At 41.1% G+C, this 25,467-nt stretch overlaps 1 protein-coding gene across 3 annotated transcripts in view; it reads right to left on the bottom strand.

Moving 5' to 3' along the window:
- snx4 (sorting nexin 4) overlaps positions 1-25,467 on the bottom strand; it is a 69,469-nt gene that overhangs the window by 18,569 nt on the left and 25,433 nt on the right. For 2 of the 3 annotated variants that reach the window (XM_070875485.1, XM_070875488.1), the window contains exons 4-10: positions 22,665-22,814; positions 21,530-21,577; positions 5,207-5,262; positions 2,966-3,038; positions 2,624-2,685; positions 2,185-2,250; positions 516-605 (exon numbers count right to left, since the gene is read on the bottom strand). In XM_070875485.1, coding sequence (XP_070731586.1) covers positions 516-605; positions 2,185-2,250; positions 2,624-2,685; positions 2,966-3,038; positions 5,207-5,262; positions 21,530-21,577; positions 22,665-22,814 — 545 coding nt within the window. The remainder of the gene's footprint in view (positions 1-515; positions 606-2,184; positions 2,251-2,623; positions 2,686-2,965; positions 3,039-5,206; positions 5,263-21,529; positions 21,578-22,664; positions 22,815-25,467) is intronic. The other variant, XM_070875486.1, reaches the window with a different exon arrangement.

The following is a 25,467-nucleotide window of genomic DNA, read 5'->3' as shown; positions in this document are numbered from 1 at the left end:
ATTTATTACCCATCCCTAGTTGCCTCAAGGTAGCGGTGGCTCTTCTTGAACTGCTGCAATGGAGGTGTAGGATTTCCAGAATTTTGATCCAGCAATAATGAAGGTCTATAGCATGCAACATTTAATGATGTCGGAGAATTGATCTGGATTAGTATTGGATCAAGCATTAAAAATTGGTCTTAAAACCAATTTTCCCCAGTATTTCATTGCAACAACTTCAGTTAGCCACTAAAGTAACCTAAGCATTTTCAGATAGCTGCTTCATACATGGTCAATAGTCGCACATAACATGGTGTGCGACATCAAATGCTGAAAAATTGTATGGATAACATGGAAACCTCAGGTCCTAGCAAGCCAACAGTGTGCATCAAAGCAAATTAGATTGGAGCAACATATCGAGTTATGCATCTCAAGAATGATATTACTCAATGTTCTGTGCATGCAGGAGAAAGCTTCAACTTGATTATCCTATTTCCTCATATTGCTTTGGATTTAAACAAGTACATAATACACACCGAAGAGCTTCTGCAAAGAAGAGATATTCCTTTAACTGATCGGCATAGTGCTCCTCCTCTTCTAGAATGTCATCAATAGATGCTGCATATCTAAAAAAGGCAAAAGTTTCAGAACTTGAAATACAGCAATAAGACAACTAATGGTTTTGCTAGATTATTTTTAAACAGGTCTTTGCTTTGCCACAGAAGATATTACAATGTAGCCCACTTTAATGATGTGACTAACCAGTTTTTCAAATCTTGAACAGTTATCATATATGTTTACTCCACAGAAAGCCCAACTATTGCTACAGGAGACTTGTATTTTACTGGAAACGATTTCTAAAATGTTTACAACCACAGCTCCTCAGATCAAACCAATATGTGCAACTCTACAATTGCTTCAGTCTGATGATGGTTAGCAGGGCATCACATAATCCTGCGTGACCAATTTTTCCAGTCACATACAATCTAAAGCTCTTGATAGTGTAGTTTTGTGAAGCAAATGGAAATCAAGTGTGCAGTACAGCAGCCTTTTTGTTATTTCATGAGTTTTGGCATAGGTTTCAAAAAGGAATATGGGAACAATGCCAAAATGTTCCTGCAATTATAAAACTGGAAACTCCATTGAGGTTTTTTTTTATATTTAGCTACTTTAATTCTTGGTATTTCTTTGTCTTTTAAACACATCAAAATTATGTCAGTAATATTTTGTTTCCTAACTGCCCCAAAAAGGTTTTAAACTCAACAGGCTGCTTAAATCTTGTTGAGACATTGGGCCCAGATATACCCAGGAGTTGCTCCTTTTTTTTGGGAGCAACTTTATTTTTCTGGAGTATCTTAAAAATCCCCATTCTACACATTTAATTTGCGCCAGTGTGAGTTAGTTAGGATTTTTTTTTAAAGTTGATTTTTTTTTTCTCCAAAAGGGGGCGTTACCAGCCACCTACACCCATTTTGGCCATTTAAGCCAGTGTGGACAGCTAATAGTTGCTCCAAACTAAATGACTTGACTAAATAATGTTAATAGGATCAAACAGCTATACAAGACTGACAAACTTCACAAAGTTAATTTACTATACAAATGAAGCATTCATGGAAGCTTAAACTACAAAAATAGTAAAGAGACAAAACATATTTACTTAATTTTTTCAAAATATCCAAATAAAAAATAGAAGTACCTCCTGCTTGTAAGAAAGTGTTTATCAACAGGGTTAAGGAAAGTCTTGAGTAAGCTCATTAAAATTACTGGCTAGTTATCCCCCCCCCCCCCCACCCGGATCAAAAGTCTCCCCGCACCAACCTATTTCTTGTAGCCCTCAGCGCGGGAAGGCAGCGGCCGGCCTGTGTGGCAGGCCACTCAGCCTGGGACACGTGGACACGTTGGGTCACACACTGCAGGCACGCATCATCACAATCATGGGAGGAGCTACTGCGTATGCGCGAACGCTAACTGCGCAGGCGGACAGCTGCCGACACGCTTGGGCATAGGGCCCTGGCTCTGTCCCCCAATGGAATCGCCAGGCCACACCAAGTCCCGGGTGAGTTGGCAGAGGGGCCAGAATCCAAGGACATCTTTTTGGCATCGTTTGGATCGTAGGAAGTCGGCACATCTCATGAGTGCGCCGAAAAAAATGTTATACATCAAGAAAAAAATTATATTAATTAGGACTGTTTATAAGATACGTACACATCCATGTGGTGACCAGCACTCTGCAGTCCATCGCCCATTTCCTTCTCTATTGCACTCCATTCACTAAAAAAAAGTTACATTTCATTTTTGTTTTGCAGTCCATATGAGATAGCTCTAATCTCAGAAAAGGTCAATGCCAAACCCTGAAATGCTCCCCAAAAAATATATAAAAGAATTCACAACTAAGGTGTTAAAAGCAGCAAGATGCTTTACTAAAACTGTGTGTAGGATCTTTGATGAATTGATTAAGAAAATCATCATGCACAATTTATTTACACATCTGGTCAGCAGTGAATTATGGGAAGCAAGGAATTGCATATTCCACAAAAGCATATCACTTACCTTAATTTCAGAATTTCTCAACGTACATGCTTTATATGTACCAAGTGATTTTTAAAAAATCATTTGAAAATTAATGCAAAATTCCACAACTTACCTGAAAACCCTTCCATAATTTCCATGCACTTTGTATACACCATACAGACGATCTGCCACTCTCTGCAATTACAACAAACAGGTTTTTGGAAATTAAAAAAATATGAACTGCTACTTAAGTGAATCATTGTACACATGTGGATAACAACTTAATACTAGCAAGATTAGAGAAAAACCTAGATATAATTTCACAATTTAAAAACAAGCTCTAAAAATAAAAGGCTGGTTTAAATTCAGTTAATGCCCTAGCCTCCTGCCTGCTATAGGTACTAGAAGGTTTCTCTAATTCTGAATTATGCTGGGCTATGACTAAAAAATTGCCAACAAGCTTGGAATTACATACCGCTCTGACCCGCAGGAGGTGTGATATGACAGATTGCAGTTCATCTCCATAATGTTTCAGCTCCATAAATCTCCTGTGAATAAATGAACAGTTCATTAATTTAGATCAAGATTAAAAGTATGAAATGCAAATCAATTGAACAGCAATAAGCTGTTCCACAAAAGTATTACACATTTTTCAACATTGAGGTCACTGCAGATCATTATGACATGATGGAAAACAAGCACCTCTTGAAACTTGCTGGGCTTTCTCAGAACCTACAGTATAATGTGTGCACAACTAAACAAATAGATCAAGCAACTGCTTTAGTTCTTTTAAAAGCTCATTTACAGGCTAATCACCACAAGGATATATGATTTCAATTGTGCTTTCAACTCATCTTTTTACAGTTTTTTCTTAAATGCTACTATCAGCAATAATGATAGCTTGTATTGGATAATCAGAGAAATGGCATATTCCACACAACCATACCACTTTAAGCAGATTAGTCATCTCTGGCTTGCCAGAAAAAACTTAAATGCAATGAGTGGTTAGGGTTTAGAATGCAAAGCCAGATAGTGTAGTGAATACAGATTCAATAGTAGCCTTCAAAAGGGAATTGGATAAATATCTGAAAGAAAAAAATCGTAAGGATATGGAGAAAGAGCAGGGCAGTGGGACTAACTGGATTGCTCTTCAAACGAGCCTGCACAGACTGGATGGGCTGAATGATATCCCTCTGTGCTGTACTATTCTATGATTCTATAAACAGTTGAGACCTCAGCAAATCATGTGATCAGCACAAAAACTTGACACCTTCACAACTGCATCATAATGGAGTTTCTTTAGAGGTTGTCACCAAATGTTATCCATACATATTTAAATTGACATTTGTTGTTTGCATTATTCCATCTTGCACACATTGGCCCCAAGTTTCCACATGATTTGCTCCTGATTTTTAGGAGCAACTGGTGGAGAACGGAGTATCTTAGAAATCGGAATTCTCCACATTTAAGTTTTCTGCAGTTCTAGTCAGGTAGAACAGTTTCACTTTTGAACAGAATTTTTTTCTCAAAAGGGGGCGTGTCCGGCCACTGACGCCTGATTTGAAAGTTTCCACAGTGAAAACGTACTCCAAACTAACTTAGAATGGAGCAAGTGAAGATTTTTGTACGCTTGAAAAAACCTTGTCTACACATTAAAAAATCAGGTGCAGGTTACAAATTAGGCATCGGGAACAAGGTGGTGGGGGGGGGCCGGAGGGAAGTCATTAAATTCTACAATCAATCTTTAGTTATACTTATACAAATAAATCCAACCTGAATAAAAATTTATAAGCAAGTCATAAGAAAAAAAAAGTAAAACTAAGTTATCACAAAAAATAACCATTCGATATAAATTGCGAGGTGGTTATTTGGCATCTACAATGGCACGGAATTTGCGATCAGCAACAAAGTGACGCGCTCGCTGCTCACCTCGAAGAAAGCTGCCCAAAAAGATCTAGCGATCTCTGGGGGCACAAATTTCAGCTCTCCTAACCTTAAATCAAGCAAATCTCCAGCGCCCAGCAAGCAGGCTAAGCAGCCAATCACATTGAAGAATTCTCAAAACTGCTTAGATTCCAATTTACTTTATAAATTGAGAGTGAAATAAAGATCTGAACATACACATGATTTAGAAATTGAAATATCAAACTTTAAACATTTTTAAAAAGTGGAAAAAAAGTGGCATTTAAAATTAGTAAGTCAGGGCCAAAATGATTGCTCAGCAGTCAATGAGTTATTAAAAACCCAGATACCTCTCAAGGCTGAAACTTTTTTTTGGGGGGGCGCAAGATATTCCAGCATGATAGGTGAAGTTTGTCAAGCACTACATTTCCGTGTGATGTAAATTGATTGCCGGCTCCAGAGAGTTCCACAGCGCAACCTGTAGAAAAGCATAGAATCACCGACAGCAACTTCTGGATTTCCGCATTTATCTGCACATGCGTTGATTCCAAAAGTTGCCGTCTGAGTAATGATGGCAAACGCTGACAGTTTCACCGTCATTACCATCACAAAGTCCGGGCCATTAACTATACCTGCAGTGGGCGTTTCCATTTTGTCACGAGTACAAAAAAAACACTCAATTTGGAAACCTTGGTGTTCAAGGACAAACTGCTATAAAACAGACAAAAAGGTGCCTTCAACTTAGGAGGGAAAAAAAATACAAATCTGCTAAAAAAAACTTCAAACCAAAGTGACAATGTAAAGGAAAACTTACTTGTCTGGGTTCTTGACTCTGAATGTTGCATTGAGAGCTTTCAACCTGGAATCTGCCTGTTTAAAAATAAATAGTTAAATGCAAGTTTGAAAACATTTCTTCTCTGGTGATTTGCAAGAAAGAAATTTGCTCCCAATCAAACTCAATTTAACTTCAAAACTGGATGTTAAAGCTACACAAGGACAGCCCAGAATGCTGAGCTTCCGCCTCCCCCTTTAAAGAAGAGGTTTTTAAGCTCACTTCAGCACAGGTTCATCAAGGTTACAAGACTATGGGCTCAATTTTCCCCCAATGCCATTTTTTGGTGTTTTGCCAGAGTTACAACCATTTTTCTTGGCCACAACTATTCAAAAAAAGTAGCAAGTTTCCCTGTTCAATTTTTTGAAATTCACACCATGCAGCCTGTCCTGTAACCTTGGAGGGTGGAGCCTAATGTCTGCCGAAAAAATGCCCGCCCCCTTCTGCGCATGCACAGAAAAAAAAACACATTTTTGACATGATTCCTATGGGCGTGCATGCCCAGTACAGCTCCCAGTCTGCATTCAGCTATTTTTAAAGAGCCAGTTGAGAGAGAACTTTAATTCTCATTGGAAAAAATCAGAGCTGCAATACAAGATGGAACACTGCACAAGGACCAAGAATTTCTTACAGGATGAAGTGGAGGCACTAGTTACTGTGATTGAGGGCAGATGGCACAAGCTAGACACCAGCAGAGGTCACATAAAAGTTCCACCAACAGAAAAGAAATGCTGGAACCAATTTGCAGATTCCTGTGCAATGGTGACCACCCAGAGGTCTGGAGGCAAGTGCAAAAAGTGGCAGGACCTTGGTCAAGTAATATTTTTTTATTCAATGGAATTGCAATTGTTAATGTGACTAGCTGTATATGTCCCACCAAACAGAAAGATACCCTCTAAAAAGTTATATTTTCATCTTTGCAGAGGAAGGTGGCACACAACAAACGGGAAAACAGGAGGCTTGGCAAATCTGCACCCAACACCCTTGGAAGACAGGGTCGCTGTTTTGATGGGTCCGGTCTGGAGAAAAGCAACTACCACTGCACAAGCTGAGCCCACACTCGAGAGAGGGCAAGTTCTGCAAATTCCAGTCTGGCTTTGCTAAATGTTAAGTACTGCACGGGCTAGCTATGGTTCGATTCATGGGGATGTCTCCGTCAGCTACGCTTCGGTTGATGCAATGTGGTATCATTCAGCATGGTCCTTTAAATGAGCCTGCTGCCTGTGCGGTGTGCCTATTCATGCTATCCTGCCCCCTCTTTTGCTGCTAACCATTTGTCTTATCAGTTGCATTTTGTAGAACTTGAGGCCAAACCCGATGAGGCAGAAGATTCAGACGTGGACGAGCCTGAAGAGAACATCTTCCAATCCCACCTTCCAGACAGAGCATGGGGATGAGGGGGAGGTGATGGATGAAGTCCACACTGTTGGACTCACTCTGGAGGAGGTGCGGGTGCCACCCATTGAGGTGCCAGCAACCCCCCACCCCAGTGCTGGTGGGATATTCCATGGTTTTCCACCGTCAAGAGTCTGGAGATTCCAGTGGAGTGCAGCGAGGCAGAGTCAGGGCCCCACCATCCGAGGCTGCGGGTCCCAGTGGGATGCAGCGAGCCACACCCAGGGCGAGGGGAAGGAGAGCTCGACAGCACTCTCCTGAGGTGCAGAATCCAACAGATGTGGTTCAGATGATGACAATGACTGCAGAGAGCATTGACCTTACCCGATCACTCCTGGACACCATCAGTGGGGTGGGTGATGAGGTATCAGGACTGTCGGGAGAAATAACAACTCTCGAGAAATGGGAACACTGTTCGGAACATGAGGGAGGGAATATTGCAAGTAGTTGAGACACTATCAGGGCACGAGGGAGGGAATGTCAGTTAGTTGCTGAAATAAGGGAACACGCCCAGACCCCGCAGCCATTGACGGAATCAACTGACACTCCCACTCCAATCCCCAGACTAGCCTCTGAAGACGCCCAAGCCAGGCCTTCCACATTACTGCCTGCCTATCAAGAATTACCCAAGATGTTCGAAAGAATAAGTTTGGTACCAACCAGAGAAATGCTGCGCCACTGCCTGTGGGCAGGGCTGGAGTCACCAAGACCAAGTGAAGTGGGCGGTCTTAGAATAAGGTGGAGGAGAGATGGTGCAGTCTTTCATTGCTGCTGTTATTCTTGTTACTGTTGTAACTGTGCTCAAATTTAAAATGTCATTTTAAATAAGTTACACAAATTTACAAGTTTAAAAGTTTGTAAATGATCATGAAAACTTTAAAGTTTGATAGAAATATTCTTGTATTAACATTAACTTAAGTACAAACAAATGTTTGTTAAACTTTTGAATAAAATATATTTTAAATTATAATTGAATCATTTCCATTATTAACATTTTGAAGCAAGCAAGAATAATTTCCATCATTTGTTGCATTAACACAACATTACAGAACAGGTCCAAACAGTAAACATGGTCCATGTGGAATAGTTGTCGCTGAGCCTTCAGGCAGCAAAGTGTTCACAGTTGAGCTGCTGGAGAAAGGCTTGAGCATTGGGTAAAGGGGTGAGTGCCCGCCCTCCTCCGCCGTTGTCGTGCTCCAGGTAGTTGCATGGCTTCCACGTCATCTACATCTTCCTCATCAGCCACTCTCACTTCATAAGAACACAAGAAATAGGAGCAGGAGTAGGCCATATGGCCCCTCGAGCCTGCTCCGCCATTTAATACGATCAAGGCCAATCCGATCATGGTCTCAGGTCCACTTCCCTGCCCGCTCCCCATAACCCCTTATCAGTTAAGAAACTGTCTATTTCTGTCTTAAATTTATTCAATGACCCAGCTTCCACAGCTCAGGCAGCAAATTCCAGATTTACAACCCTCAAAGAAATTTCTCATCTGTTTTAAATGGGCGGCCCCTTATTCTAAGATTATGCCCCCTAGTTTTAGTCTCCCTCATCAGTGGAAACATCATCTCTGTATCCACCTTGTCAAGCCCCCTCATAATCTTATACGTTTCAACAAGATCACCTCTCATTCTTCTGAATTCCAATGAGTAGAGGCCCAACCTCAACCTTTCCTCATAAGTCTACCCCCTCATCTCTGGAATCAACCGAGTGAACCTTTTCTGAACTGTCTGCAAAGCAAGTATATCCTCTCAAATATGGAAACCAAAACTGTCAGCAGTATTCCAGGCGTGGCCTCACCAATACTCTAACTGTAGCAAGACTTCCCTGCTTTTATACTTCATCCCCTTTGCAATAAAGACCAAGATTCCATTGGCCTTCCCGATCACTTGTCCCTGCATGCTAACCTTTTGTGTTACATGCACAAGTACCCCCAAGTTCTGTTGTACTGCAGCATTTTGCAATTTTTCTCCATTTAAATAACTCGCTGATTTTTTTTTGCCAAAGTGCATGACCTCACACTTTCCAACATTATACTCCATGTCAAATGTTTGCCCACTCACTTAGCCTGTCTGTCCTTTTGCAGATTGTGTGTATCCTCCTCACACACTGCTTTTCCTCCCATCTTTGTATAGTCAGCAAACTTGTCTACGTTACACTCGGTCCCTTCTTCCAAGTCATTAATATAGATTGTAAATAGTTGAGGTCCCAGCACTGATCCCTGTGGCATCCCACTAGTCACTGATTGCCAACCAGAGAATGAACCATTTATCCCAACTCGGTTTTGTGTTAGTGAGCCAATCCTCTATCCATGCTAATAGATTACCCCCAACCCCGTGAACTTTTATCTTGTGCAGTAACCTTTTATGTGGCACCTTGTCAAATGCCTTCTGGGATAAGACACCACACATCCACTGGTTCCCCTTTATTCACCCTGTTCATTGCATCCTCAAAGAATTCCAGCAAATTTGTCAAACATGACTTCCCTTTCATAAATCCATGTCAACTCCACCTGATTGAATTATGTTTTTCCAAATGTCCTGCTGCTGCTTTAATAATGGACCAACATTTTCAAACCATAGATGTTAGGCTAACTGAACTATAGTTTCCTGCTTTTTGTCTGCCTTTTTTTTTAAATAAGTGCATTACATTTGCAGTTTTCCAATCTGTTGGGACCTCCCCAGAATCCAGGGAATTTTGGTAAATTACAACCAATGCATCCACTATCCCTGCTGCTACTTCTCTTAAGACCCTAGGATGCAAGCCATCAGGTCCAGGGGATTTAACCACCTTTAGTCCCCAGAATCCAGGGAATTTTGGTAAATTACAACCAATGCATCCACTATCCCTGCTGCTACTTCTCTTAAGACCCTAGGATGCAAGCCATCAGGTCCAGGGGATTTAACCACCTTTAGTCCCATTATCTTACTGAGTACCACCTCCTTAGTGATTGTGATTGCGTTAAGTTCCTTGTCCTCCTCCTCCTTTCCCCCCCCACCAACCACCATAGCCCCTTGACTATCCACTGTTTGGATATTGTTAGTGTCCTCTACTGTAAAGATTGATACAAAATATGTTGAGTTTTTGCCATCTCCATGTTCCCCTTTACTAATTCCTTGGTCTCATCCTCTAAGGGATCAACATTTACTTTCGCCACTCTTTTCCTTTTTACATAACCTATAGAAACTCTTGCTATCCGTCTTTATATTTTGCGCTAGTTTACTTTCATAGTCTATCTTCCCTGAATCATTTTTTGTGTCATTCTTTACTGGCTTTTAAAAGCCTCCCAATCTTCTGTCCTCCCACTAGTTTTGGTCAGTTTGTATGCCTTTTTTTTTAAAAACTGGATACAGTCCTTTATTTCTTTAGCCACGGATGGCTAGTTTTCTTCGTCACTGGAATATATTTTTCTTAAGAGTTGTGAAATATCTCCGTAAGTGTACACCACTGTTCATCAACCGTCCTACACTTTATAATCTATTTTCCCAGTCCACTTTAGCCAACTCTGCCCTCATACCTTTGTAGTCTCCTTTATTCAAGCTTAGTACGCTGGTTAGAGATCCAACTTTCTCACCCTCCATCTGAATTTGAAATTCAACCATGCTATGATCACTCATTCCAAGGGGATCCTTTACTAGGAGATTGTTTATTAATCCTGTCTCATTACACAGGACCAGATCAAAGATAGTCTGCCCCTGGTTGGTTCCAATACATACTGCTCAACGAACCCGTCCCTTATGCACTCTATGAACTCCTCCTCAAGGCTACCTTGACCAATTTGATTTGTCCAATCAATGTGGAGGTTAAAATCACCCATTGCTATTCCTTTTTACAAGCCACCACTATTTCTTGGTTTATACTCTGACCAACAGAGTTGCTACTGTTAGGGGGCCTATAGACTATGCCAACCAGTGACCTTTTTCCCTTTATTATTCCTTATCTCCACCCAAACTGTTTCAACATCCTGATCATTTGAGCCAATATAGTTTCTCACGATTGCAGTGATTTTATCCTTTATCGACACTCTAGAGCTACCCACCTCCTTTTCCAGTCTGTACTTCCAGATTGTCAAGTGCCCCTGAATATTTAGTTCCCAGTCCTGGTCACCTTGCAACCACGTCTCTAATGGCTATTAGATCATACTGATTTGTATCTATTTGTGCCATCAACTCACCTATTTTGTTATGAATGGTACATGTTTTTAGACAAAGCCTTTAATTTTTTTTTTTAAACTCTTTTCCTGCTTGTTTCTCCTCCTTCAAAGTCACGATTTTTGTTTTCTAATTTCAGCTTTACTTCCTTTCCCTACTGAATCTATTTTCAGGTTCCCCTCCCCAACAGCAAACCCCCGAAGTGCAACCCATCTGGCTTGTACAGGTCCCACCTCCCCCCAGAAGTGGTCCCAATGCCTCATGATAGCCAAGTTATGCAGCACACCAGAGTGAACTGACTGACAATCTCAGGGGACTATAGCAAGTAGCCTCCGGAATGGTCCAGGCATCGGAAATGCTGTTTCAAGATGCCAATAGTCCTCTCTATTATGCTACGTGTCACAATGTACGACATGTTGTATTCCCAGTCAGCTTCCGTCCGGTTACGCATAGGGGAGTCATGAAGCAGGTAGAGAGGCCGTACTGTCTCCCAGTAGCCAGCTCTGCTCTTCTGGCTGCAGCTGAAACATGGCAAATATATCACGCTCGCGCAGGATGAACGCATCATGGGTGCTCCCAGGGTATCTTGCTGGGTATCTTGCTTCAACTGACATGATGCGATGCATGTAGTCATACACAAGCTGCACATTAACAGTGAAAGCCTTTTCTGTTCCTGTACATCTCAGAATCCTCCAAAAAGGTGCTTGCAAAGCAATGTGGGTACAATCAATGCAGCCCTGTACCTTTGGGAAGCCAGCAATCTTGGAGAAGCCCACAGCACTTTCACGCATTGCCTGGGCGGTCACGGGGAACTTTACGTAGTCATTCCTCTGGGCATATAGTACAGCAGTCACCTGCCGAATGCAGATGTGTTGCATGTTGAGAAATGGAGCACACATCCCCAGTTGTGGCCTGGAACAATCCAGATGCATAGAATGAAAGTGCAGCTGTAACCTTCACTTCAACTGAAAGCAGTCCTCCTGATGCTTCTAGGTTGCAGGTCTACTTTTACTAACTCAGATCTCAGTTACAACAACTTTAAGGAAAAGCAGCCTTCTGACAGTCTGCATCTCTCTGGTGCAGGTACAAACGTGTGTCTCGCTATACCCATCATGGATAAGGCCCCCTGCCCATCACCTTACGTGCTCCAATGTTCCTCATACAATGACCTCAAATCAATTGTTTCCTCTGCAGCACTCTCATGCAGAAGGCTTGCACAAGGTATGGCAGTCAGTATTACCCCCCATGATTAAATTGTACCTTTGCAAGAAGCTCAAAACAGCAGGTAGGACAAGGTTCTCTCCCAAAAATCGACACCCTAGCATGGACCACACCCAGGTCTGAGCAGGCACAATGATCGGGAACCCCCATCCCGGGCTTCATTTGATGCATAGTGTAAGGCTTCTCATGCCTTCCACAGCACCCCATCCCGCCCAGGCTTCTTTTCAAACCAAGCCCCGAGCCAGTGTCCAGGCAAGGGACCGATTCTGCCGGCCAACACTCCAACCCTCGAGCCCAGTTTGGAGACGTCCGGTGGTGGTGTGACAGTTCTTAAAAAAAAAAACCAAGAAGTCCATTAAAATGCCATTTCCTGCGTTTTAAGTTTTAAAAATTTAAGCTTGATTATGCACTTGTGTTCTTGACTCCCTCAAACTTCGCCTAAAAACAATGGCGTCATTCTGCACTGATTTTTTAATGTGCACAGGTTTCCCTCAAGTGCACAGAAGACTTTTCAGGAGTGGTCACATATGCCATCCTAGGAGAAATTTAAATTGGCCAAACTTACATAATTGTAAAAAAACTGGCACAGACATCAGGTTACGCCCCCCATGACGCAAAAAAACCCTAAAATAATCGTAACAGTTACATTGGCACACAGATTGGTGGGGGGGGGGGGGGGGGGGGGGAGGAACTGTTTTTTAAAAAAATTTAGGCCAGAAAACAGTGCAAATCACTGGGGAAAATTGAGCCTCGTTAGTGCTGTGGCCGCAGAGGCTACATCCTCCAAACAATGGAGTTATTCGACAAACAGGGAAGTGCAAGCAATGGGAATAGAATGTCTTCATTAAAATTCATTGGTTATTCTATACAAGAGTTCAATTTTTTTTTTTAAAAACACCACATTGAGTGCATCTGTGGGCACTGCCAGGAATGGGAATTTGCCAAATTTCCAGCTAAATTGACCCTTATTACAGTGCACATTTTTGATGAACTTGTTTGAGAGTTCAGGAAATAACAAACTGCAAAAGCTAGTGTAGTTTTAAAAAGGAAAATTGTAGGTTTTCATGGATTGATATAAAATATAAAGACAAAGGCAAATAGTGGAGAGCTTTTTTTTTTAAAATCACCACTATTGTAAATATCAAAAGATTGCCATTGCTCAAACATGTAATTAATTATATTGAGACCTTTCAAAGCTTAATACAACTCAGATCATACCGTATGAATGTCATAAGATGGTCATGATCAATGGCTCAGCTTTACATCATGGAACCGATTGGCAGACGACCACCAATGGGAACCTGCTCAAGATAGGCCAGAGTTCTATCCTTTCCACATCCTCCTGATGTTATGGCATTCCTGCACTTCCCTCAATACCACTCAGGTCTTTGCCCTCAGCACCAGTTCCTACCCTCTAATACTGTTCCAAGCCATTGGAAGCAGGCGAATAGTATGCAGCACCTTCAATCACAAAGCAAAAGCAGATGGCAGCAACTAGAAGCATCGAGGGAAGGGAGGGAAGAAAGTGGAGACACCGAGCCTGGAGCCATGCTGAGTGGGGGGAAAGGTACAGTAATGTTTGTATTTGCAGGCTGGTGCAATAGTTGGGATGCCCGCAATATAGTAATCATTTTTTGACAACTATAATCAGTTTAATAAAATTATCTTTAATCATTCAAGATCTACAAAAACAATATTTTAAATTTCCCCTCATTCCCATGAAAAAAGTCTGAACGTTATGACAATAGAAAATAATTATATTGCAAATTTAAAATTATACTGGTAAAGTATAAGGTTGGGGGGTGGGGGGGGGGGGGTGGAAGGAGGAAGGGGGAGTTAGGGATGTTGCTCCTGATCGCTATCTGGTAACACATTGTTGGAAAGTGTGTATGACACATGGCGACAGCATCAGGTTTGGCTATAAAGCCCCAGTCAAATAGCCAGCATACATTTAACTTGCCAAGCTCAAGCATAAAGAATGACCACTCTGGCAAGGTACTGGGGAGCTGTCAACATAAATGCAACACCAGATATATGCAAATTACAGCAATCCAAGTGCTCTGCTTCATGGACCTAATTAGCTGCTCAAGGACCACACCATTTGAGTAAATCAGGATTTTTTTTTTTTTGCACATTGCTCCACATCAGTGTTGACAGTACATTACCAATTTGATTTTCCACTTGTGAAAATTAGTTGCTATGCATATTAAACCCTTCACTAGGCCCATTAAGCTATTTGATATACTGAGCAATACAGTATACCCCTCTATGTACTGAGCAACCAAGATAAAGCACCAAGGCCCAATGGTCAGGACAATACCAAGGTGTACAAAGTACAAGGATAAATTTAAGAGTCAGGAAATAGTAAGTAGGTGTGCCAAGCTTGGGAAATGAAAAGTTCGAAGATTATTTGAAGATTGTTTCCCACATTACATCAGTGACTGCACTCCATCGGCTGTAAAGCACTTTGAGATGTCCAGTGGTTGTGAAAGGCACTATATAAATGCAAGTTTTTCTTTTTAAAACAGATGGTTTAAAATAATGTGGGGGATGGGGAGGGGGTCAAAGAGCTGCAGTTTTCAGATTCAGTTGGAGTAGGAGACTGTGCAGCAAGTTTTGAACAGAGGATAGTGGGTATCTAGGAAGGAAGAAAGAAAGAAAGAAAGGGTAAGCCAGCATAATTATAGGTTGAGAACAAGAAAGTTCAGAGGAGCATGGCCATAGTTACATCATTGACTGTTGGTGATTCTTCAGGTTGTTACAGCACATGTATCAGGTGCTTTGGAGACCAACATTTCAAAGAGAATAGACTTAATTTTATTCTTGAACATTTAGTTATTGGAATGGAATATCAAAACACTCAGGAAAATCCACTAACATTTGCTTTAAATTTAAGGGTTTCAACATTATGAAGCCGGAAGCTATAGGAGTAATTGGCCAAATCTTGGAATTTTAGCAGAAATGCTTAATCCATCTACAGGATCAGTGAAAGGGTAGAAGAGTATTTTATTAAACTCCTTTCAAAAAAAGGGAAAGTCAGTCAATTTCAGATCTTCAACATGCTGAATGGCATCATAAGGAACTGTCTTCGGTGTCACCCAGTTCTGAAAGAATTATGGAGTTTCTTTCTCCAGATTTTGCCAGACGATCCAGTGTATGTCCTCTCTCCGTTTCAAAAAAAATGGCCTAACTAATAGAATATAAATATGGGTGCCCCAAAATCTGGCATTACATGTCTACACCACTCTGCAGGGAGAGAGGGAAGTAAAATGGGGGCAGAAGCAAAAAGGTAGAAAGGAGATAAGGAAAAGTGGAGGGCAGAGAAATCAAAGGCAAAAATCAAAAAGGGCCACATTACAACATAATTCTAAAAGGGCAAAGTGTTAAAAAAACACAAGCCTCAAGGCTGTGTCTCCATGCAAGGAGCATTCGTAAGAAGGTGGATGAATTGACTGCGCAGATAGCGGTCAACGGATATGATGCAATTGGGATTACGGTGACATGGCTCCAGGGTGGCTAAGGCTGGGAACTCAACATCCAGGGGTATTCAATATTCAGGAAGGATAGACAGAAAGGAAAAGGAGGTGGGGTAGTATTGCTGGTTAAAGGAGAGAACAACAACAGTAAGGAAGGACATTAGCTTGGATGATGTGGAATTTGTATGGGTAGAGCTGCGGAACACCAAAGAGCAGAAAACACTAATGGAAGTTGTGTATAGACCACCAAACAGTAATAGTAAGGTTGGGGATGGCATCAAACAGGAAGTAGGGATGCATGCAATAAAAGGTACAGCAGTTATCATGGGTGACTTTAATATAGATTGGGCTAACCAAACTGGTAGCAATGCGGTGAAGGAGGATCTCCTGAGAGTGTATAAGGAATGGTTTGAGGAACCAACTAGAGAGCTGGCCATCCTAGACTGGGTGTTGTGTAATGAGAGGGGATTAATTAGCAATCTTGTTATGCGAGGCCCCTTGGGGAAGAGTGACCATAATATGGTAGAATTCTTTATTAAGATGGAGTGTGACAGTTAATTCAGAGACTAGGGTCCTGAACTTAAAGAAAAGTAACTTTGATGGTATGGGATGTGAATTGGCTAGGATAGACTGGCAAATGATACCTAAAAGGGTTGACGGTGGATAGGTACTGGCAGACATTTAAAGATCACATAGATGAACTTCAACAACGCTACATCTGTGTCTGGCATAAAAATAAAACAGGGAAGGTGGCTCAACCGTGGCTAACAAGGGAAATTAGGGATAGTGTTAAATCCAAGGAAGAGGCATATAAATTGGTCAGAAAAGGCAGCAAATCTGAGCACAGAGAAATTTAGAATTCAGCACAGGACAAAGGGTATAATTTAGGAGGGGGAAAAGAGTGAGAGAGGAAGTTTGCAGGGAACATAAAAACTGACTGCAAAAACTTCTACAGATGTGAAGAGAAAAAGATTAGTGAAGACAAATGTAGGTCCCTTGTAGTCAGAATCAGGTGAATTTATAAATGGGGAACAAAGAAATGGCAGACCAATTGAAATACTTTGGTTCTGTCTTCACTAAGGAAGACAAATTGTTATGCATGCAACCCTATGTAACCAGTATTATACTGCCAGCAGAGGACATTTCTGTTGGAGTCCCAAGGGATCCCAGCATCCCTTGGGAGCACTGTATATAAGCAGGCCTCCCATGCTGCACTGGCACTTGAGTTAAAATAAAAAGGAACTAAGGTCACACTTACGTCTACAGTACTCAGTTTATTATGAACACAAATAACCTTCCGGAAATACTAGGGGACCGAGGGTCTAGTGAGAAGGAGGAACTGAAGGAAATCCTTAGTCAGGAAATTGTGTTAGGGAAATTGATGGGACTGAAGGCTGATAAATCCCCAGGGCTTGATAAGTACTCTAGGATGCAGATTAAGGAAGTGGCCTGAGAAATAGTGGATGCATTGGTGGTCATTTTCCAACATTCTATAGACTCTGGATCAGTTCCTCTGGATTGGAGGGTAGCTAAGTAACCCCACTTTAAAAAAAAAAGGGGGGGGGGGAAAAAGGAAGAAAGAAAATTGAATTATAGACCGGTTAGTCTGACATCAGTGGTGGGGAAAATGTTGGAATCAATTATTAAAGATGTAATAGCAGCGCATTTGGAAAGCAGTGACAGGATCGGTCCAAGTCAGCATGGATTTATGAAAGGGGTATCATGCTTGACAAATCTAGAATTTTTTCAGGATGTAACTAGTAGCGTGGACAAGGGAGAACCAGTGGATGTGGTGTATTTGGACTTTCAAAAGGCTTTTGACAAGGTCCCACACAAGAGATTGGTGTGTAAAATTAAAGCACATGGTACTGGGGGTAATGTATTGACATGGATAGAGAACTGGTTGGCAGACAGGAAGCAGAGTCAGGATAAACAGGTCCTTTTCAGAATGGCAGGCAGTGACTAGTGGGATACCACAAGGTTCAGTGCTGGGACCCCAGTTATTTACAATATGCATTAATGATTTAGACGAAGGAATTGAATGTAATATCTCCAAGTTTGCAGATGACACTAAGCTGGGTGGAAGTGTGAGCTGTGAGGAGGATGCTAAGAGGCTGCAGGGTGACTTGGACAGGTTAGGTGAGTGGGCAAATGCAGTATAATGTAGATAAATGTGAGGTTATCCACTTGGGTGTCAAAAACAGGAAGGCAGATTATCTGAATGGTGACATATTAGGAAAAGGGGAGGTGCAACGAGACTTGGGTGTCATGGTACATGAGTCATTGAAAGCTGGCATGCAGGTACAGCAGGCGCTGAAGGCAGCAAATGGCATGTTGGCCTTCATAGCGAGAGGATTTGCATATAGGAGCAGGGAGGTCTTGCTGTTGTACAGTGCTTTGCTGAGGCCACACCTTGAATATTGTGTACAGTTTTGGTCTCCTAATCAGAGGAAGAACATTCTTGCTATTGAGAGAGTGTGTAGCGAAGGTTCACCAGACTGATTCCTGGGATGGCAGGACTGACATATGAAGACAGACTGGATCAACTAGGCTTATATTCACTGGAATTTAGAAGAATGAGGGGGGAATCTCAAACAAAATTCTGACAGGATTGGACAAGTTAGATGCAGGAAGAATGTTCCCGATGTTGGGGAAGTCCAGAACCAGGGGTCACAGTCTAAGGATAAGGGGTAAGCCATTTAGGAACGAGATGAGGAGAAACTTCAGAGAATTGTGAACCTGTGGAATTCTCTACCACAGAAAGTTGAGGCCAGTTCGTTAGATATATTCATAAGGGAGTTAAGTGTGGCCCTCATGGCTAAAGGGATCAAGGGGTATGGAGAGAACGTAGGAATGGGGTACTGAAGTTGCATGATCAGCCATCATATTGAATGGTGGTGCAGGCTCAAAGGGCCAAATGGTCTACTCCTGCACCTATTTTCTATGTTTCTATGTTTCAAGAAGGGATCTTAAAAAAGGTATGGACTGAAAGATTTAAAATGACCCCTTTTAATTCTTGGGGTTCTGGTGGATGCCAAGCTTGACTGATGTTGTGCTTTGAAACTATGGCAAAGGGCACTCTTGTTCTTGAAGACAAATGACAAAGACCAGAGCCCCAATACAAGTTAAGCAAACACATGATTTGGAGCTCCCAAGCATATAGACTGCAAATGTGAGTTTGAGAACTAAGCTGCAAGAGGCACTTATGGCAGCCAATAAGTTAGCGGTGCTCTCAGCATCCCTAGAACCATGAAGGTGGACAACACATTGCTCTTCACAGATTTTTAAACGCCTGAAACTTGAAATGACAGCTGCTCGAAGTAATTACCTAGGCTTGAGAATACATACATGTGCCTCTCTTGGCAGAGCTGCAGAGGCAAGCAACTGTAGTTGAAGGTCTGCACTAATGGGTGTGTGGTGTGTGCCTGTACTTTGATCAATAGGATAGTAGCACAACTTCAGTTTATGGATTGTGCTGCACAGTGCTCTGAGAGGTATGTTATAATGAGGGCTCAAACCTGCACTTAATCATTTGTCTATGATGATCAACTTGTGACTATTCTTTTTGGAGCAGGGAGGAGCTGGGTAAGTAAATAGGGCCTTTTGTAGCCAAGTTGTCGCAATACAACCCTCAAAACAATTTTGAATAAAAGTATTTTTGGACAGAAAATTGTGTTGATTAACAGAATTTGTGGTGATGCACAATTTCCTGTTAATCAGTGCATCACCTTCACAGGACTATAGTCAATGCTGTGATCCAAATATTTAAAATACATACAGACTGGCTTGAATTAAACAAAGGGAGGATATTTTTCATTAGTTCCTTACTACCTCATGGGGAAGAAATCAGTGGATTTCTGCAGTGCAATTCCCCAGTTAGTGTGTGGCCAAATGTGTGAGTATGAGACAGATAATAAACTAAGGTTCATGTATTAAGATGGTATCTTTAAGCACTTTACACCTACACCTAAAACAGATAGTAGCTCCATTCAACACATATGCAGATTTGAGTCAACCACCTTCCAAGCTTAAAAAACACTGCAATGCATTAACTGGTCAGTAATTTTCAGAAATCAGGAGAGTTGAGTTGATACCAAGCATCAAGTGTAAAATACTTTTAAAAACATGTCAACAAAGGATAAATCACCGGGATTCTCTTGCACAAGAATAAGCTCTAAAGTTACCAACAGCCATTAAGGTGCTTTCAATTTGTAAAGGAGAATTTTCAGAATCAAATGCTCCTTGCTTTGCCATTAGCTATCTTCTGCCGGCCTTCTGTGATTGAAGTATTCATGAAAAATAAAATTGTTTAAGCAACCAGAGACGATGGCAGAGAGGAACAACAACAATCAGGAAAGTAATTTTGAACTAAGTCTCCAGTGGAAATTCCAGTTTTGGTGAGAAATCCATCATCAGATTTAGTCACAAATGATAGAGGACTTGCCCACTTTTCCACACGAGTACAAACTACCAGTAGCATTTTGTTTGAACAGCTGATAGCACCTAATGCCATCATGTTCTAGTGTATGGTTCATTGCATCCTGGCCTTTTGTCAAAGTTGAAAGCTGCAGACATAATTATAGTACATAACAATTAATGGACATCCATTTAGCAAGAGTATTTTACTTAATGGGGCCGTTGTCCAGAAATGAGTTCTTTAAAGAGAAAGCCTATTAGAAAGATTTGCTGTTCAAGTCCAAGAATTAATAACTACAGCAAGCAATTTGTTGCAGCTGAACATCCGGCAATGCAAGATTATTGCCCTAAGTGCCAATGAGAACATATTACAGCTGATGAGCAGTCAGCTCTATCCGAATCAGCATTTTCAATTTTAAAACTATGCTCATGAATGGAGTTGAATACTTCCCACAGGATCAAAATAAGAACTTGCATTGGTATTCAGCCTTTCAGAAGCTCAGGATGTTCCAAAGCACATTGCAGCCAAAGAATTACTTTGAGGTCGCTTGTAATGTAGAGAAATACAGCAGCACAAAAATGTCTCACAAACAGCAATGAGACAAATGACCAGATAATATGCTTTAGGTGGTCAGTCAGGGCATTGGGAAACTTAGTTCCTCTTTGACTCATGCCATAGCATCATTTATGTCCTCCCGAGAAGTCAGGCAGGGCCTCGGTTTAATGTCACGTCTGTATAAAAGGCACCTCCAAAAATGCAGGTCTCTTTCAATACTGTAGAGAAGTATCAGCCTAGATTATATGTTCATATATCTTGGAATTGGTTTTAAACTCTCAATTTGTGGACTCAGGCGAAAGTGCTACCACAGAGTCACAGCTGACAAAGTAAAAAGGAGAAAAATCTCAACACAAAAACAAATGCTATGCTAAAAAGGTAGTCCACAATTAACTGAGAAATCAATTAGGGGAAAATATCAAACACACTGAACAGAACATGGTTACTTGACAGAATAACTCACTGGAAGTTATTTGACTGAATTAATAGTAAGCCCAATGCAAAAAAACAATCCTTACAACCGCATGGTTCAGAAACAACATCTGTGGCAAGTCACATAACAAAAAAAAAGTGTAGAGGCCTGTAAAGCATAACTCTTATGATTTGGCTCAGTCAATTGGTTGATTAGAAATTATGCATTTTTCTCTCTCTTTTGGCCAAAAATAGTGCTTCCTTCAAAGTGTGCTCAAGACCAATGGACAACTGGACTCCTTCCAGGAAAGAATGATGGCAATTGCTTCTCGAACAAGCACTAAAGTGTCCATCCTAATTAATTCAAAAAACTAATTTCTTCAAGAAGCCATACTAGAACAGTTTTCATAAATTCTAACCTACAGCCCGAAAAACTCAAACGCATCACTCAAATGAGCTTAAAGCAATTTCCTCACTACTTAAAAATGTGGATGATTTTTTAAAAATTTCTATACACAATTAAATTTGTTAGTTACCTTTGCACAGCTTAAAGTGATGCAAAATCATGCACTACCTTTTTTTTTAAAAAAAAAGCAAACTAGGGAGCATTTTTTTAAAAAATTGTATAGCTCACATTTTCCCATTTACCTTGTCAAACAGATTAAAAAGTGCATTTTACCTTAGCTTGGAATCCCGACTCATTTGCTGCTTCTTTCCAGCCATTTTCCTAAGAAAATTAACAGTATAAGTAAATAACCAGCTTCCAATATACCAGTGTATGATTTTTAAGTTATTTTCACATACCAGCACCGACTAGCTCAAATACTAATCTGGAGACATTTGACTTGCGGAATAATTTTGAAAACTTATGGGCACTGAAAACAATGTTGCAGCAATTTGCTCTTATCCAATTATTTTCTGAACAGTGTCATTTGCAATTTGCTGGATATTTCAATGGAATGATTTTCCATTTTACTTCGAAAAATACCCAGTAATTTTAATCTTACAAGCTTAATAAAAAATATTCAAATTCTGAATGGGAGAAAACTGAAGTGAAGGGCAAATAATTTGAAAGTGAGGGTGTTTTGGTGACACAGTACTTTGTAATACACCTTGGAGTGGCAGTAAAATGATGAAGAACAGATAGGAAAATGAAACCTTCAACCAATTTTATACCAGTACAGCGTAACTTGGGATTCTGCAAGACACTGCTAAACCTGGCTTCTTTATCCGGGGCACAGTCTGACAAAACTTCATCAACACACCAGTCATTCTCTCAGAATCCGAACTAAACAGCAATAATAGAAGTGGCTTTGAACAGGTACACAAAAGGAAGGGTACTCATTAGCAAAAATTTCAAGTCCAGGGATCGGAGTATTTCCAGAGCTTTCCAACAGGAAATAAGAGTACAGTAGAATCCATAATAGAAGTAGATAATAGATGGTCTGTGGAAACAAGCTTATTGAGACGACAAATGGGCATTTCCTGTTCAAGCCTTGTATCCTTTGATTCTTGATGGGGAAAATTCTGAATCTCGAGCCAATGCTGTGGAGATATTTCTATTTTCTTCCCCCCCCCCCCAAAAAAAAGGAAAGGAAATTAACCATAGCAGCACTTAGTACTACACTGGAGTGCCAACTGAGGTTATGTGCTCAAGCTGTTTTAAGCTAGTCAATTAAAAAAAAAGTTTTCTATTCTCATTTTCTCTCCCCTCCTCACCTCCAATAGTGTCACAGTTAAACCAATTGCATTTCACAACGAAAGGTACTCAAAATGCAAGAACAGGGTTCAAAAATGAGGCAAGCTTCCAATACCTGTGTTAAAAATAAATAGATGATTGGGTCTCGAGAGAGGGCAGAATGAGAAGCAACACGCAGCAGAAAGTTTTCAAGACCAATCCTTCGTCGTTCAACAAAATCAGGATCCATGTTATCAGCGGATAGTTTATGCCAAACAAATTCTGCCTGCAGGAATCAGTTTAAGACAGGTTAGTCAACTTGTGCTTTATTATCTGTAAAATAAATGAGAAAATGCATTAACTCTTGAAAAATCCTGCAGGTTTACATAAATTCTCCAAAGCATTGTACTGGAGTACTCTTTGGGTCACAAGATAAATGTGGATGAGGAAGTCAATACCACCCACCTTTCTAGAAAAATGGTGCAGTCCCCCAGCACATTACCCCAATTATCTCAAAAGATTGCACGTTATTTTGCCTCTACTATCTCATCCAGAAGTCAATTTAAAGTATGGATTACTCTTCACAAGAACTTCCCAACCAGAATCCTAAATTTTCACTTCAATGTGAACACACCAGATAGATGTCCATGGTGTTGTTCAGCACAAGTCATAAGATAAAGGGTTTAGGATGTTTTACTGTGTAATGCGCAATTTATCTGATCACTCCCCTGGCTTTCCATTTGTAGGTCAATAAAGGTATCTCAAGAGGATAGTTAGAAAAATACAGGTGTATTGTAGAAGAGGAAATGTAGTGATATGGATAGAGTTGCTTAATGGAGAAAACAAAAGTTAGGGTCAGTGAGTTTTGCTCAGACTGCAGAAGGTTTGGAAGTGGTGCCCCCAAGGGTCAATGCTGGGTCTACTTTTGTTCTCTTGTATATAAAAGGCAATTTGGACTTGGGTCATCTTGAAACCAAGGGGTTTGAGCAACAATTAATACAGTAAAAGACTTCAGGAAGACATATTGGTTAGTAGAATGGGCAGTTGGCATTTGCAATTTCCATGAATCATAGAATGATACAGCAAATGAGGCTGCCATTCAGCCCATTATACATGCATCAGCTCTTTGGTAGAGCTATTCAATTAATCCCACTCCCCTACTCTTTCCCCATAGCCCTGTTTTTTTTTCTCCAAGTATTTATCCAATTCTCATCTGAATGTTACTATTGAATCTGTTTCCACTGCCCTTTCAAGCAATACGTTCCAGATCACAACTTGCTGTGTAAAAAAAAGTTTCCTCATATCACCTCTAGTCACCTTAAATTGGTGTCCACTGGTTACCAACCCAGCCACCACTGGAAACAGTTTTCCTTATTTACTTTAAGAAAAGCATTCATCATTTTGAACACCTCTATCAAATCTTCTCTTAACCTTTTGTTCCTGGAGAATCACCCCAGCTTCTCCACACAACTAAAGTCCCTCATCCCAGTACCATTCTTGTAAATCTCTTCTGCACCCTCTCCAAGGCCTCGACATCCTTCCTAAAATGTGCCCAGAACCAAATACTCCAGTGGAGGCTAACCATTTTTTTTTTTAAACCTAAAAAAAAAGAATCAATGTCCTTTTATACTTAGCTTTTATAAAAGGCTTTAAAAACAGCTCTTTCAACTTGTCCTGCCACCTTCAAATGTGTACAAATACACCCAGGTGTCTGTTCCTGCACTCCCTTTAAAATTGTCCCATTTAGTTCATATTGCCTCCCCTCATTCTTCCTGCCAAAATTTATCACTTCACATTTCTCTGCATTAAAATTCATCTGCCAAGTGTCTGCCCATTTTACCAGTCTGTCTAGATCTTCCTAAAGTCTACTATTCTCATTACTACATTTGAGTTTTGCATCATCTGAAAATTTGGAACTTATGCCTTGTATGCCCAAGTCCAGGTCATTAATATACATCAAAAAGAGCAATGGTCCAAATAGTGTGAGAAGGAACATACTACTTCCCTCCAGTCTGACAGTTCACCGCTACTCTCTGCTTTCTGTCCCTCAGCCAATTTTATATCCATAATCGCATGGGCTTTAATTTTGAGAACAAATTGATTAAGTGGTACTTGGTCAAATGCCTTTTGAAAGTCCATATACACATCAACCCTCTCCATTACTTCAAAGAAGTCGATCAAGTTAGTCAAACACGATTTGCTTTTAACCAGTGCTGACTTCATTTATTATCCCATACTTTTTCCAAATGACTTAATTTTGTCCTAGATGGTAAAGATTCTCCACCACTGACTGGTCTGTGGCTGCTGGATTTATCCCTCTTTTTTTATATAAAGAGGGGTGCAACATTTGCAATCCTCTAGTCCTCTGGCACCCACCCCCATATCAAAGGAGGATTGGAAGATTTGTGGCCAAAGCCTCCACAATTTCCACCCTTAGTTTCCTCAGTAACCTTGGATGCATCCCAGTTAGACCGGGTGACTTTTTTTAAACTTTGAGGACCTCCAGCCTTTTACATACATTCTCTTGATCCATTTTTATTCTATCCAATATCACAACTCCCTCCTTGTTTACTGCTACATTAGCATCATCTTCTCTAGTGAAGACAGATGCAAAGTACTCATTTAGGGCCCAAATTTGGCCCACCCATTTTCTCAGCACTCACGTGAGATGCTCAGACTTCCTAGGATCAAAACGGTGCCAAAGAGATGTCTCCAGATTCTGGCCCCTCTGTCGACTCTCCCGGGGCTTGGCACAGCATGGAGAGTCCATGGGCGGGGGGGGGGGGGGGGGGGGGGGGGGCAGAGCCAGGGCCCTGCGCCTAAAAGAGTGCCGGCAGCTGTCCGCATGTGCAGTAGAGCGTTCGCGCATGCGCAGTAGCTCCTCCTATGATGATGATGGCTGCAGCGTGGGACCCGATGCATCCCGCCCCTATCCCGGG

Source organism: Pristiophorus japonicus, chromosome 3 (genome assembly GCF_044704955.1).
Source record: "Pristiophorus japonicus isolate sPriJap1 chromosome 3, sPriJap1.hap1, whole genome shotgun sequence".
Lineage (NCBI taxonomy): Eukaryota > Metazoa > Chordata > Chondrichthyes > Pristiophoridae > Pristiophorus > Pristiophorus japonicus.
Note: the sequence above shows the minus strand (reverse complement) of the source record. Positions and strands in the feature narration are given on the sequence as shown.